This window comes from Gekko japonicus, unplaced genomic scaffold (assembly GCF_001447785.1).
Source record: "Gekko japonicus isolate JY-2015 unplaced genomic scaffold, Gekko_japonicus_V1.1 scaffold188, whole genome shotgun sequence".
Taxonomy (NCBI): domain Eukaryota; kingdom Metazoa; phylum Chordata; class Lepidosauria; order Squamata; family Gekkonidae; genus Gekko; species Gekko japonicus.
In genome coordinates this window covers 1,144,363-1,160,298 of record NW_015163098.1, presented here as the reverse complement: position 1 = coordinate 1,160,298, position 15,936 = coordinate 1,144,363, and the positions used below count along the sequence as shown (strand labels likewise).

Below are 15,936 nucleotides of genomic sequence, written 5' to 3'. Positions count from 1 at the left end.
TTTTAAGTATTTCACCAGATACGCTTATATTATAAAAGACTGTGAAAGAACAAATGTGGGGAAGATATGAATGTATTTGTTTAAAATATTTATAGCACACCTTTATTTCACAAAACCAAAGTGGTGCCCCATACATGGTGCCCCATACATAGCCACAAGGTATAGATAGGGACTCTGGGGCAAGTGATGCTCTGTCATCTTGGTGCTTGGGGGGGTCAACAGTGGGAGGGCTTCTAATGTCCTGGCCCCACTGGTGGACCTCCTGATGGCACTGGTATTTCTGGCCACTGTGTGATACAGACTGTTGGACTGGATGGGCCTTTGGCCTGATCCAACATTGGCATCTCTTATGTTCTTAAGGGCAAGATGGCGGTGCTCACCACCTTAACCCTTGCAGTCGTCTGAGCCGTCTTCAGGGTGGCTCAGTTCACTGACAGGGAATGATAATGACCTCGTCACTGATTGCCTTTGAGATTTGTGGCTGCCCTGACTGCCGGACCATGACTCAGTGAGGAAGATGCCTCCATTCATGCCAACTGTTGCAACTCAAACTAGTCCAAAGGGCAAGAGCTCTTTGGCTCGCAACTCGAGCAAACTAGGATTTTCAAAGTACATGAGAAGGAAAGGATATATTTTCTAGCCGGCTCAGGTTCCCAAATTCCTTCCCTTCAGAAACATTATGTTTTGTAAGTTGCCCAGTATATAAATTGGGGAAGAGAGAGGGAATTGCTGGAACCATGTTACAGTAAGGGTAATGTAAGAATCGAGTGTAGATTTATTTAGTCCAGAATGCAGCCTATCGAGCATGTAACATCTGGACATTAAAATACTGGAGGGCTAAGCTCTGTGCCTCTGTTGGGGCTGGAACATGGCAGAAAGTAAAATGGCGGTGGGTCACCCCTTGGCTAGTTAAGTAACAAGAACGTATGTGTTTAGGTGATCTAAAGGTGAACAATTCAACCTGTGCCTCTTTGAAAGAAGTGAAAGGGGAGATCCGTGTTCCATACCAAGCTTGTGTGACTGGGAAAGAGCGTCTCTCAAGACATGCTTCTTTTAACAACACTCAGCCTGCCAAAGTGGTCAAGAGGAAGGTCAGCTCTGAACCCAGCAGTCCGCACCGAGGGAGGCAAGGTAAGTTGCTGAGGGACTTGCTCTCTACCAACCCACCAGCTCCACTAATAGCAGCCAGTTAAGAGCCATCAGCTGTGCATTTCTTTTTGGGCAAATGAACCTAAGCTACCATGCTGTTTCTTGTGCTGGAATGTGGCACTGTCAGATTAAGGCTCTTTTAAGTGGAAAGAGAACAGAGTATTTTGTGGTTGCAGGTACGGTGGAGCTGACTGGAACAATCCTTTTTTATAATACTTTCACGCTTCAGCACTGTAAAGTTATAAAGTGATTTGAAGGTCTTACTAAAATTCTCTAACAACGGGTACAAGCCGCTGGTGAGGGGCATGGTGTGTAGCTTAGAGCTGACTTTATATCTTACATGCCTTGAGCTGAAAAGTCTTTGTATTGCTAAATGTTTGTTGGAAACATTGTGACTTAGCTACGGAATGGAGAGATTTCATTTTGAAACTCAGGTTGCCATTTTTATAGGAGCACACAGATTTGGACACTGTGTTCACCACTGACTATACCAGCCTTCCCCACTTTGGTAAACATGACAATTGCCAATCTTCTTCGTGGTCTCTGTGCTTCACACCCATGGGTTTAGTGCGCACGTGCTGAACTGATCGGTGCTGTAGCAAGCTCTAGTTTAACGAATTTTCGCACCGAGCCCCACTGGGCATGTGCAGGAACCCCACTGTATATGCCCAGAGGGGTAGGCGCGGACATCCCGCCAGTTCCTTTCTCACCGCCGCGCTGAAAAGACCTCTTTTCTTCTAGGCTAGATCGGAACGCTGTAGTTTTCGCTTTTAGCGTCAGCTCTACCGTCCCTCACAGCTTGTTTCATAGCTGATTTTCTTTTTGTTTTCCTTTTGTTTCCTTTGTTTCAAAAAACAAACACGTTTTTTCGTTCTTCTGAGGTAAAATATTACCTCAGTGAATGCACAGATGACCACTCGAAGATCACCAGTTACTGGTAAGCAACCTGTTTTTCTCATTCTGATTTTGGAATCCAAGTAGAGCATAACTATGGGGTGATCCTCATCTCCATACCTATGCCATGCTCTTCTCCAAGTGTGTGGAGACACAGTGCAATTAAGGCAATGTTCATTCACCCACTTCTTGGTTCCAGATGCAGAAGGAGGCTAAACTTCATCCAAGTGACTCTGTGCTTTGGAAGCATCAGGGCAACTTCCAGCCCTGAGCTTGGGGGAGAAGAGGGCTGATGGTCCCCTGAAGTCCCATTGTACTTCTGAAGTGTTTGACGTTTCTCAGGAACTCCTCCTAATATTAGGAACGAGACTCCCGAACCTCTGCATTTTCATTTAGGCTGTTCTGTATGCCTGGGTTAGAAGTATAGGATGCCCAATCCCTCTCTGCTCGGGGGACTCGGGAAATACAAAGTGGCAGGAGAAGACAAGCCAACAGATTCTGGCTGGAAGGGGAGCAGCGGAGGTTGTTGTGACAGAAGCCACAAGCTGCACAGGGCTGGAGATGAGAGTGCTGCCTAAAAGGACGATGGGAGGACATGGGAAAGAGATATAGGTAGTAATGATAGAAGAACAGTGGCTGTCAAGAGGACATCAGGATGCTGTTGGCTGTTGCTGCCTGAGTTTTCTGATGTCTCTCACTCTCCCTCTGGGTGGGGTGTGCATGTCTGGTCTTCCCACAGTTCAGAGATAATCTCAAACTGCTGCTAATTAATTCAATTATTTGCTTTCCCCCCTCATTTTTCAGAAGATTGCTGCTCAAAAATGATAAATCTGGCATCTGTTTGCTGCCAGAAGATGGAAGATGATAAAAGGTATGCAGCACATTAAAGCTGATATGCTACCGAAACAATGCTCTTTGTGTTAAAAGTGGATTCAGTCTGCTAAATGTGGCTGTTGGCCAACCTCTGAAGAGCCCATAGCTCACTGCTCAGTATACATCTCAGAAAGAATTTTCATTGTATGCAGGCTTTGCAGATGTGATTACATTCAACTACATTCTGACTTTCCAGTGCAAATATCCAAATTGCAGCACCATCCACAAAGAGTAGAATGTTTTGCGATGCTAGTGTAAGTATGCAGAGTGGTCCATCATTTTGAACTAAGTTAGAGATGTAAAAGATTGTTAAAGGCATTTGAGTGTACGAGTTTCAATAAATCCAATGAACAGTATTTCCAAAAACTGCATGTACCATCATGGAAATACTGAATAACTATAATAAAGGAAGCTGAATATCAAGGAGACCAAATCACTTGTCTGGTTCCATTGCCTGCCTTTTCCTGGTAGTTCAGTTGTCCACACACTGGCCTACTGCCATGAATTAAGTCGGAGGACCTTATATGAGTGTAAGATTGGATAAAGCAGCAGAGACACATAGTACCCTCAACTAAGATTCCAACGACAGTGTGTTCTCTTAGAAGGCAAATGCTGGTCATCTGTTACAGAGTCTTTTCAGTAGACAGCTGAGATTTTTGAAATCTCCATTGACTATTGCTAGCATTATTATTTGTTGCAAAAAGATTCATTGCCCTTGTAACACCTGCCAATTAGCCCCTTATATACATTTGCTCACCCAGTAAGCCAAATACCTTCTGACACTTTTTTGTCACTTTTGCCAGAACATGCTAGTTTGTGCTAGTGTGTGCTGAAGACAAGTCCAGCCAACAGAAAGACTTCCTGTGGATAATAAGAGTTAGCAAATGCTTTCTGCTGGAAGGGCCATTGCCTTTCTTAGCTGAAGCTGGCATGAGAGGGTTTTAAATTAACATGGCCTAAGACTCTATGATGCTAAAGAGCTGAAATGCAGCATAGCAAAAAGTACCAATAACAAGTCAGCTATTATTGCACACTGGTTCCCTACACGCATACGTTCACAGGGTATCTGTTACCGCTCAGTCATTATCTCCTAGTTATTTCAGTTCACTTTCTCCTCTCTTAATTTTGTAAACTTGATTAACTAGTCACTTACTGAAACTTTAATCTGGATGTTTTTAATGCTCCTTAAACTGTTGGTATCAGTTAACTTACATTACGTGAATTTGCTCTGAACTAACTTCCCACCTTCTTTCCTACAGTAATTTTGCCACTGAAAGAACAAAAAACCTAGGCATGATTTCTCCCTTCCCAGTTCTTCCTGTTCCTGGAGATTCGGGCTATTGCCTTAAAACCTTGCCTCACCTATTAACAAGTGCCTGCTCAGATCAGCCACATCTCTCTCTACCCAATGGAATGAATGATCCAGCTCCCCCATTGCCTGGTCTTTCAGCTTCCAGAACTGAGACTGGGAAATCCACTGTGCTCTCCAATCAGTCTCTTTTTTACTTGCCATCTCCATCTCTGTATATGCTGTGTGGGAATCTTCATGAAAGTCTTGTATCTATGGAGGAGAAGGGAATTATGGGCTTCCAAGGCCAGACTTCACCCCACCTGCCAGAAACTACTGAATCTCCACTTGACTGTCGTAAGCGGAGTTCCCAAAAGTGTGCTTCCCCCCCAGCAGCTTCAGCTGAAGAGGAGCCTACTGCTAAAAGGCAAAGTATGGAGCAAAATGACAGGCCCATTTCATTGGTGCTATCTAAGGTAAGAGAAAATACACTTGACTGAGATCCACATTTTTGCTTGTGGAGGGGACTATTATGTCTCCACTCCCTCAGTAACATAGATGTCACCCATGTAAGTTTGTTTTTGTACATTGTACATGCAGCAGCAGCAGCATCCACACATTTGCAAACTGTTTGGGGGTGGTTCTTATCTCCCACACTCACCGTGGCAAGAGGGGCCTTCTCTGAGCCTCTCAGACTTGGCCAGCGGCAGCAGGCAGCAACAGCAGGGCCAGGAGCCAGAGGACAAGCAGCGGGGGTGGGGGGACCACAGCATCAGTGGAGGAGGCAGGGAGGCAACTGACATGGCTGGGAACAATGCGGCTCAAAAGCCAGCAGCCCAGCACACCGAAGCTGTGAGGTGGCTCAGGATGGGCAGCTGCAAGGAGGGAGTGCAGGAGCTGGCTCAGAAGCCGACACAGGAGTCCCCAGGGTCTTGGGCAGGGACATGCTGGGGGGAAGGGAAATGGAAGGAAGGGCAAGGCTTCCTGTTGCCAGGCCAGGCAGCTGCCCCATCGGCACTAAGCCCTGTTAACCAGGAAGATCCAGCCCTCAATGACAAAGTGTTGGAAGGGCCCGGGTAGGCTCCTGCTCCAGGGAAGCCTTTTAAGGGGGGATCGGGGGAGGGCCAGGGAGAAAGAGCACCCTGAGGTCTGTGTGGGAAGGTACTAGCAGTGGAAGGGAAGAGGGGGCTGGGTGACTCTGAACCCCCATCCCCCCCCCCTTTTTCTACCTAACTGAGGCCCTCTAGAAGGTCCATGCTGGGAAGAAGGTCACTCTGGAGGGCGTCGCTACCCCAGACTGAGCCCCTGGAGCCTGACACAAACATATACAGCCCATCCTAAGTATTTCTTTGTACCATACACTGAGGTCCTCAGCCTTTTTGAGCCTGCATGCGCCTTTGGAATTCTGACACAGGGTGGTCACCACAGGAGGTGGAGCCAGACACAAAAGGGCTGTCAAAAGAGGCAGCACCAGCCACAGAATGTCAGGGACAGAGGTCATGCATAACTCAAATACCAACTCTTTAACTTTTCAGTCAAATCCCTTGCTTAACAGGGTAAACATATTGTTTTAAAAATATTTTCTTACGTACACACAGCTTACCTTCAGTCACACAGTGAAGATCCTTGTGCTGTGGTGGCAACTGCTGTCAAAGCAACTTTAAAAAAAATCTTCACAGCTAATCAGAAGCTCTACTGGGCAAGAGCCCCACCTGCCCACTTCCTGGGAATACTTGGCAAGTGCCAGGTAGGTGTCAGCGTGCACTCTCGTGCCCATGAACACCACGTTGGAGAACCCTGTCATACACCAAAACAGGGCCTGTTGTCCTTTGCATATCTTGAGATGCTGTTGATCATTATTACCTGGTTATGTACACTAATTTACCTAATCAGAATAGTTTACTATATTATGACTTTATCCTCAGTTTCCTGACTCCTTCCGTATCTTGGAATATAAAGCAAGATTCTTCACATGTATCTACAAAGCAGTATTATTTGTTTGTGAACTGTGAGGGGGAAAATTCTAAGGGTCTCCACACCCCAGGAATTCTATGATAAATCTTGTAAATACCAAGCTCATTCCAAGTCAAACTGATGGAATTGTGCATTCAGTCTCCACTGTAAGGTGTGTGACTGAAAGCATGTATAGATTCATGCCTAGAAGCCGTGAGGTAGGGAGGGGCCATGGCTCAATGGTAGAACATTTGCCTGTAATACAGAAAGTCCCCGGTTTAAATCTATGGTATCTCCAGTTAAAAGGATCAGGAAGTGGGTGATGTGAAATACCTCAGCCTAAGACCCTGTTGAGCCACTGCCAGTCTGAGTAGACAATAATGGCCTTGATAAACCAATGGTCCAATTAACATAAGAACATAAGAGACGCCAATGTTGGATCAGGCCAAAGGCCCATCCAGTCCAACACTCTGTCACACAGTGGCCAAAAATACCAGGTGCCATCAGGAGGTCCACCAGTGGGGCCAGGACATTAGAAGCCCTCCCACTGTTGCCCCCCCCGAGCACCAAGAAGACAGAGCATCACTTGCCCCAGATGGACCTCTGCTCCATATGCTTATCTAATTCCCTTTTGTAGCTGCCACCACTTCCCGTGGCAGTGAATTCCATGTGTTAATCACTCTTTTGGTGAAGAAGTACTTCCTTTTATCCGTTCTAACCCGACCGCTCAGCAATTTCATTGAGTGCTCACGAGTTCTTGTATTGTGAGAAAGGGAGAAAAGTACCTCTTTCTCTACCTGCTCTATCCCATGCATAATCTTATAAACCTCAGTCATGTCATCCCTCAGTCGTCGTTTCTCCAAGCTAAAGAGCCCTAAGCGCTTTAACCTTTCCTCATAGAGAAAGTGTTCCAACCCTTTTAATATTCTAGTGGCCCTTTTCTGCGCTTTTTCCAAAGCTATAATATCCCCCAGCATAGCATTGGCCTTCTTTATTGCAGTCACACACTGTCTCGACATTTTCAGTGAGTTATCTACTACAACTCCAAGATCTCTCTCTTGATCTGTCTCTGCCAGTTCAGACCCCATCAATGTGTATTTATATTTAGGATTTTTGGCTCCAATGTGCATCACCTTGCACTTGGCCACATTGAACCCCATTTGCCATGTTGACGCCCACTTGCCCATCTTTGACAGATCCCTTTGGAGTGCCTCACAATCCTCACTGGTTTTCACCACCCTGAACAACTTCGTATCATCCGCAAATTTAGCCACTTCACTGCTTACTCCCAACTCCAAATCATTAATGAACAAGTTAAAAAGCAGTGGACCAAGTACTGATCCCTGTGGTACCCCACTGCTTACCCCCCTCCACTGGGAGAACTGCCCATTTATACTCACTCTCTGTTTTCTATTAATTAGCCAGTTTTTGATCCATAAAAGGACTTGTCCTTTTATCCCATGATTTTTGAGCTTGCTTAGGAGCCTTTGATGAGGAACTTTATCAAAAGCTTTCTGGAAGTCAAGGTAAATAATATCTATTGGATCCCCCTTGTCCACATGTTTGTTCACCCCCTCAAAGAACACTAACAGTTTAGTGAGACAAGATCTTCCCTTACAGAACCCATGCTGAGTCTGCCTCAATAGGTTTTGTTCATCTATGTGCCTACTAATTCTTTCCTTAATAATGGTTTCCACCAATTTACCCGGTATCGACGTCAGACTGACTGGCCTGTAATTTCTCCTCTGGAACCCTTTTTAAAGATGGGAGTGACATTAGGAATGGAGGCTGATTTTAAGGAAAGATTAAATTCAGTCTTAGGCAGCTTCTTGTGTGTGCAGTGCAATCCTGTGGGGGGAGTGGATACAGTGTAAGCCCATTGATTGCATTGAATTTAGACTGGAATAACTCTGTACTGTTAGAATACCATAGTTCTTGGGCAAGTTTTTACTAAATATTTCAGATATGTCTCCCACAATGTTAACTCCATTTCATCCTTAATGTATGCAGTGATCCTTAGCTTTTAAGGGAAAGGGGGAAAGTTGATGTTTTTCCTTTCCTTAAGCCAAGACCAATTAAAGGGCAATTTAGTCACCCTGCTGAAAGCTCATCCATCAACCCCTTCCACAAATTAGCCTCCACAGTATGTCAAAGGCAGAGACTAGATACATCCTTGTAGAATTATGATTGTAAAGCAAGTAGCTCGAGGTAAGTCATTTTGGTCTGGGTGAAAATCCTTGAGCGTGGCATGTAACTGGATACATCTTTATGCTGCCCAGCTTCTTGTCTCTGAATGTGGCAGCTTCTCCTTTCAAAGCAGGACACTAGGGCTTGTTCCTGTGTCATCTTCAGTCCAGTGCTGGAAAACTTTCTTTGAACACATTTGCATTTTTTAAAAGACTAATAGTAAAGCTACTCCATGAAAATGTTATCCCATTTCTAAACTCCAGTTTTACGTTTCTCAGTACAAGAAATAAGTTTTGCAGGGGTCCTCACAAATAGGTCTGTATCACTAGGAAATATATCATTTGTGCTTTTTTTTGTTTTTTGTTAGAAGACTACTAAGCCAATGGATCCAGAAGCTTCCCCAGATCATAACAGTAATTCCATCGACCAGTTAAGAAATTTCCAGGTTGAATCAGGGACTCCTGTTGTGGAAGCTACCATAAAGGAGACAGCAAAACCCTTAGAAACTGAAGAGCAAGAAAAGCCATATAGGAGTAAAGTTCTCAAAGAAAACATGAATGAAAATGAACAGGCATCTCAAGAAAATGACAAACAATCCTTCTTATCACAGTATCTTTATGTACAGCCTGCATCAGGTAAGGCCTACTCAAAATCATGATATATTTTCAATATTCCCGCTGTAAGACTATGAATTTCAAGGAAGTCATTCCAATAAATGACTTCAGGTTTTGGAAGAACTGTACATGTCCTAGAATCTTCCCTTGTATCTTGCCATTCTGCTTAAGTGTCTGTCTTTTCCTCAAAAGTTTAGTTCCTTGTGTGCATGATTTTGAGGAGCTAAGGAGAAACGACACTTACTGAAACTAGTGTATTCAGATGTAATATTGCTGTATGACTTCCAGGACAAAAGTGGGTTTAGTGTGGCATGAAGCTGTGTAGACAACTTCCTGTTTTATTGGCTGCACAAAATAGGCAGACCAGGTGGTATGAACCAAAATATGGGTTACACTGGGTAATAAAGCAAATGTGGTTTAAGTTTATTTAATATGATTTTTTTCTTCTGTTGGGAAAAAAATTCTTTTGTGCAGATCTGTTTTACAGAATATTACTGAATTGGTATTTGAGGCAAAACGGCTGATAATCAGTACATAAAGGCAAACAGGTTGAGAAGGGACATGGAAGTCTGAGCTCCCCCCTGGTATATTGTGAAGTTTTGTTCTGTCCTAGAAACACAACATGGACTAGGAAGAACACCAGAAACAACCATTAGCCAAGCAGCACAGAGTAAAATTCTGTGACATTTTTGTTGTTGTTCAGTCAGCCTCTTCTGCATCAGTGGTTGGGGCATAGACTTGGATTACTGTGATGTTGAATGATTTGCCTTGGAATCGGACCGAAATCATTATGTCATTTTTGAGATTGTATCCCAGTACTGACTTTTGTACTCTCTTGTTGACTATAAAGGCCACACCATTTTTTCTACAAGATTCCTGGCCACAGTAGTAGATATAATGGTCTTCTGAGTTAAATTCGCCCATTCTTGTCCACTTTAGTTCACTGATTCCTAAGATATCGATGTTCAGTCTTGCCATCTCATTTTTGACCACGTCAAGCTTACCTTGATTCATAGATCTTACATTCCAGGTTCCTATGCAGTATTGTTCTTTGCAGCTAACAAGCTTCTGGTAGCTCATGAGCTACCTGTTGTTAAAGACCCCTGACATAGACAGTCCAAACGGAGCTGATCTCCCTGGCATTTGGGTTATATCAGTGATGCTTCTCATATCTTGTATTCAGAGGCGGTGGAAAGCGCTGTCAGGTCGCAGCCAACTTATGGTGACCCCGTAGGGGTTTCAAGGCAAGAGACGTGACAGAAGTGGTTTGCCATTGCCTGCCTCTGCATAGACTTCCTTGGAGGTCTCCCGCCTGAGTATCAGTCAGGGCCAACCCTGCTTAGCTGCCAAGATTTGACGAGGTTGGGCTCGCCTGGGCATATTCAATAGTTTATATTAGCATAAATTATGTGAGCCACTTTGGATCCCCACTGGGGAGAAATGCAGGATACATATGAAGAAAATAAATATAAAAAGCTCATAAATGATCTCATAGCAAAAATCATTAATAACAATATTAAACATGTACTTACTGAGGGTTTAATTGTAGTCTCTGCCTCTGTCTGTCTGTCTTTGGTTTAGGATTGAACAGTTTTAATTTCCTGTTTCCTGCCAACCAGTCAGTTTTCCAACTTTACATGTAATCACGTTACAATTTCATACATTGGGGGGTTAAATCAACCTCTTTCTTCGTACCATTTTATGGCTTTTTGCCATTTCAAGTTAAATTGTTCTTCTGTTTTACCCGCCAAAAACATATTAAGCTTGTCCATCTCAGTCACTTCATAAAGAATATTGGTCAAATCATCCTTACTCGGTAATTTGTCAGATTTCCAATTTTTAGCAATAGAAATCCTGGACATTGTAATAACATAAACAACAATACATTTCTCATTGAATTTTAGCCCGTCAGGTGTAACGTTCAATAGAAAGAGCTCTGGTGTCAACGCTAAATCTTTCCCTATAATTTCTTTTAACATCTGTTTAACGGTTTTCCAAAATTTTTGTATTTTTTCGCATTTCCACCATATGTGGAAATACGTTCCGATATTATGTTTGCATCTCCAACAGGATCCCGAAACATTAGTGTACCATTTTTGCAACTTATCTGGCGTCCAGTGCCACCTATATATCATTTTTATTATGTTTTCTTTATAGGAGGTTGCTCTCAATAACTTAATTGATTTCCAGGTTTTTATCCATTCCGCTTCGTCTGCATAGACTTCCTTGGAGGTCTCCCGCCTGAGTATCAGTCAGGGCCAACCCTGCTTAGCTGCCAAGATTTGACGAGGTTGGGCTCGCCTGGGCATATTCAATAGTTTATATTAGCATAAATTATGTGAGCCACTTTGGATCCCCACTGGGGAGAAATGCAGGATACATATGAAGAAAATAAATATAAAAAGCTCATAAATGATCTCATAGCAAAAATCATTAATAACAATATTAAACATGTACTTACTGAGGGTTTAATTGTAGTCTCTGCCTCTGTCTGTCTGTCTTTGGTTTAGGATTGAACAGTTTTAATTTCCTGTTTCCTGCCAACCAGTCTCCTGATCCAGCCAGCCTCCCTCCAAGCCGCTTGCCTTCGCTTAGCGTTCCCTGTGTGGTGGTCCCATCTCCTGCACTGGCATCTTTCCCTCTTATCTGTTCTCCAGCAGTCACAAGTCAGCTTTCTCCTGCTCCTGCTGGCTCTTTCCCAAACGTCACCTGTATGAATTTCAGCGTGCCTGGCCTGACATCTACGGCACCTGTGTTCATTGGGACCTCAGCAGTTCTTACGCCAAATGCATCCCAGCTATCAACTCTGGACCCACACCAGCAGATGCATTCATCCGTGCGCCTGAGCCCCATGCTAGGATCTGCCTGCAGCTCCATTAAAGCAGACTCACCGGCTTGCATGGGCCACCATCTCACCCTTCTCAAATTGCAGCAGGTGAGGATGGAAAAGATTAATGGAAAGAATAAACCCCGGGACATAAAACTCAAGTGGGATGCCTGTAAACTGTTACGCGTTCTTGTATTTCCAAGGCTCTGCTGCTTTTTTTTTTTTTTGCTTTTTTTTTGGAGGCTAAAAATGATGATACCATTGTGAAATATTTATTTCGTTGCCTTGTTTACATGATCCTATTTAAAAAAAAAACAAGAATCCAGTTAAGAATTTCCTTATAAATTATGCTGGAATACTATTTGCGTTTTATCCCAGCTGAAGTCATTCACCACTGTCCAGAGCTTCACATTGCATATTCACGTCAGTGTGACAGGCAGGTCTAGGCATCCAGCCCCCTCCTTGCATGTACAACGCTCTTTCTATGGAAGTGAAAGGGAGGCACTTGTAAGTCATATATCCTCATAAACAAGCCGATAAAAGAAACAACAACGACAACAACCACCACCATAGGATGGTGCTGGTAGGCTGTCCCATCCCCGTATATACTGTGGCCCTAGTTAGGGAAAAATGGTGACTAGCACCACCAAACCTGTAAGCCGCTCAGAGACCCCTAGCCAAGGGATTCGAGCGGGATATTAAGTTGAAGGTTAAAAAAAAACAAAAAACACATGGATTTACAGTGGTGGCGTGAATGAATGTAAGTGTATGGAACAGGGCATGTGCTTGAAGTATTTCTTTCCAACTGAAAATGGCCATCCATCCATGTGTTTTGGGATGTCTGAAACATACAAAATGTCTGGATAACTAGGCATTTAGATAGACTTGAGTGCAACTAGTAAAGGTTATGTGGGTATTGCAACATTTATGAAAATAGACATTGAACTTAATGTTTGGATAGTGTAGGTCTGTTCTACGTATGCTAGACCTAGCATGCCAGCTCTAAATTCAAAGAGGTTGACAGTCAACCAGTGCAACTAACAGATGCTCCCTTGTTTCTCAGACATGGACCACCAAAATCATTGGTTGTGTTAAGAGAAGCTGTCAGAAATAGAAATAGAAATATCCACTACCATCAAGCTCTTGATTTGACATCTTTCTTACATCTTGCCTGTCAAAACTTTTGCAACAGTTCTGTCATAACCCACAGCTCTCCCATGTCAGAACCTCCCAGCTTCTCTCTACATAACGTCCCCTTATCACCATTCTCTAAAATGCCCTCCTAGTCCTCTTGCCTGTCTTAAGAGCTGCCCTCTCCTCATTAAATAATCTTGTTATCCAAATCTCCTTTTCTACTAACCAAAGAAGAAGAAAAGATTGGATTTATACCCCGCCCTTCACTACCCAAAGGAGTCTCAGAGCGGCTTACAAACTCCTTTCCCTTCCCCTCCCCACAACAGACACCCTGTGAGGTAGGTGGGGCTGAGAGAGTTCTGACAGAAACTGCTCTTTTTTTAAGAACAGCTGTGCCAGAGTTATGGCTTGCCCAGTGTCATCCAGCAGGTGCAAGTGGAGGAGTGGGGAATCAAACCCGGTTCTCCCAGATTAGAGTCTGCGCACTTCACCCCTACACCAAAGGCCGCCACCATTCATTCCATATCATTTCTCCTTACCTGTCCATGTGGGCAACTAGAAATGCAATTTCCTTAACCTGGCTTCTATATTATTCCAAAACCTGTGATAGGCACTGTTGTTGCTGATCCTCTTGATATCCAGGTAGGCATGCAGTTACCAGCCTGTGCAAAGCTAGATCAGAGCTCTGGAGTGAAGCTCTAATTCCAACACAGTCAACTTTTCCATTGTGCTCACAATTTAGGTTTGTTTTTTAGCTTGGGAAAGAATGGGGTTTGAGAATAAATTGCTGTTGAACTGCTTTGTTTTCTTCTTACAAACAGCCTTCTTCGGCGCCCGTGACTCCTAAGAGCATTCGTCCTATACACCAAGAAACATTTTTCAAGACCCCTGGCAGCCTTGAAGATCCTGTTGCATGGCGGAAAAATGAAGGCAACCAGAGCAGAATTGCTAGTTCTGTTCAAAGAAGACTAGAAATCTTTAGCAGCAGCTCTGACTGATCCAGCCAATTGCAAGAGGTGTGGGCAGCTGAGAATATAGCCTGATGGGCTGCAGACCTAGTCAGCTATTACATTGAAAGTGTGTGGGGGGGGGAGGATGCATAGAGCTGCCATTCCCTTGGCACAATTGCCCACTACTATGCATTCACATACAGTTTTGTTATCTTTCTCTCTTATAAATTACTCTGACTGAACTAATATGAATACCAGTTGGAAATCAAATTATGTGCATGCTGATCTAAAGGAGTCTCAAACTGTATATTTGAGGTTTGGAAAAGAAATGAGAGAAGAGATCTGAACAGGTTTACCATGTCTGTCTGTAAAGCCCAAAAAGGGGGAGCTGGCCAGCACTTATGGAGGGGTAGCACTCTATACAAATACTTGTCCCGCATGGGGGAGGGGGCCCCTCTAAATAAAGCGGTATAGTGGCTGCTTCTTGGCTAGAGGAGCACGGTTTAGCAAAAAGTGTTTGAAATTGCAGAGCAACAGACTTTTGCAGAGTACTTGAATGTGATCAACTGATGTACTATTTTTGCTGCACTTGTTAAGCAAAAGTCTAATAACTCACAGAATTAATGAATGTATTCATGTGACAGAATTTAAGACCAAAATAACTGTGAATTTTAAACTTTTCAATAGGATTTGTGGTAATTAACTTTGCGGCTTCTCTGTTGTGTTCTTGTTTTGGGGAAAAGTATATTCTTAATTGTTGCCAGTGTGATTAATGTGCCCAGACCTATGTGAGTTACATTAATTGTGGCATTTACAGTGAAATAACACTTTGAGCAAAGCACTGAGTGGCAGCTGAGGTCAAAAGAATACATAAAGGTAAGAAATGGAAGATTTGCAGCAAAATTATTGCAAACTTCTGGAGTGATTAGTGAAAGGCGTTAAATTAGGAGGCAGGCCACTACTTTGTAAGAGGTGGAGCAGAAAACACATGTACGTTCACAATCCCTAGACTTTTGGTTTTTGGCACTTCAAAGTAATTGATATTTTCTAGGTTAATTGAGTAGTACAGGCTACCAGTTTGCTTCACCAGTGTAATAGACAAACAGCGTAATCCTAAACACAGTTACAACCTTCTAAATCCATTGAAGTTATGTTTAGGGTTGTGAATTGGCACATAGCCTGGTTTCAAAAGAAACTCCCGTCAAGGTATTTTTTGAATTTGTAATCAAGTAAATGGACTGGCTTTTTCTTTACTCTGGGATGACTTTGTATACATTGGGTGGATGTGTTTTTTCTTGAAATTAGACATGTATTCTGATTTCTCATTTGACCAGGCTTACAGAAGAATAATGGAGGGGGGGTTGTCATTTGTGTTTAGGGTGTTAAGATTTTTATTTTTTATGTTATTTTTTGTTCTGAATAACGGAATGCATTACTAAAAGGAAACTGAAACGGAATTTAAACAGAGCTGCAAATTGGAAATTCAGTGGCTTCATGTTAGAAGTAGACAAGTAACCGACTTACAAAGAGGACTTCTTAAATTTCAGCAGTAAAATCATAGCAGGAGATCAAGAACGTGCAGAAGGAAAATCTTATTACAGTTACATTTGTAAGCATTCTTACACTACAGAATTTATATGTTTATGTGACTTTTACCTGAAATATACAAGTTTTCCCAAGTGAAATTAAATTACTGTTAGAAACACAGCAGGTGGCCTAGTTACTGGCCTGGTTATCTCCTCCCAGCTAGGTCAAGTAGCAGCTCTGGCTCCAAGCAAACTGTCTGCATCCACAGAAGGATCGTAAGGTGTGCCTGTTCTTTATCATTCGTTCCTCCTCCATTTGTATTCTGTATGGAATTCAAGGTGGTTGTTCTGAATTATAAATGGTAAGGTTTTAACTGGGACACATTCTTAATGTGTCTCTAAAATATTATAGAGACAGGTCAGTGATGAAGATATGCACATCCAGTACCAGATACTGCCTTTCTCTGGCCTCAGAACAGGAGGCAAAATTATTCCTTCCATTGGCACAGCTTCATAAATTATTTGGGGCAAAAATAAACAA

At 43.1% G+C, this 15,936-nt stretch overlaps 1 protein-coding gene across 1 annotated transcript in view; it reads left to right on the top strand.

Moving 5' to 3' along the window:
• The window catches only part of E2F7 (E2F transcription factor 7), a 41,608-nt gene extending 27,658 nt beyond the window's left edge, over window positions 1–13,950 (top strand). The window contains exons 8-13 of the mRNA XM_015406653.1: window positions 937–1,131; window positions 2,848–2,914; window positions 4,176–4,680; window positions 8,712–8,979; window positions 11,469–11,893; window positions 13,741–13,950. Of these exons, the coding sequence (XP_015262139.1) occupies window positions 937–1,131; window positions 2,848–2,914; window positions 4,176–4,680; window positions 8,712–8,979; window positions 11,469–11,893; window positions 13,741–13,917 (1,637 nt within the window). The 3' untranslated portion in view covers window positions 13,918–13,950. The remainder of the gene's footprint in view (window positions 1–936; window positions 1,132–2,847; window positions 2,915–4,175; window positions 4,681–8,711; window positions 8,980–11,468; window positions 11,894–13,740) is intronic.
• The last annotated feature ends 1,986 nt before the right edge of the window (window positions 13,951–15,936 follow it).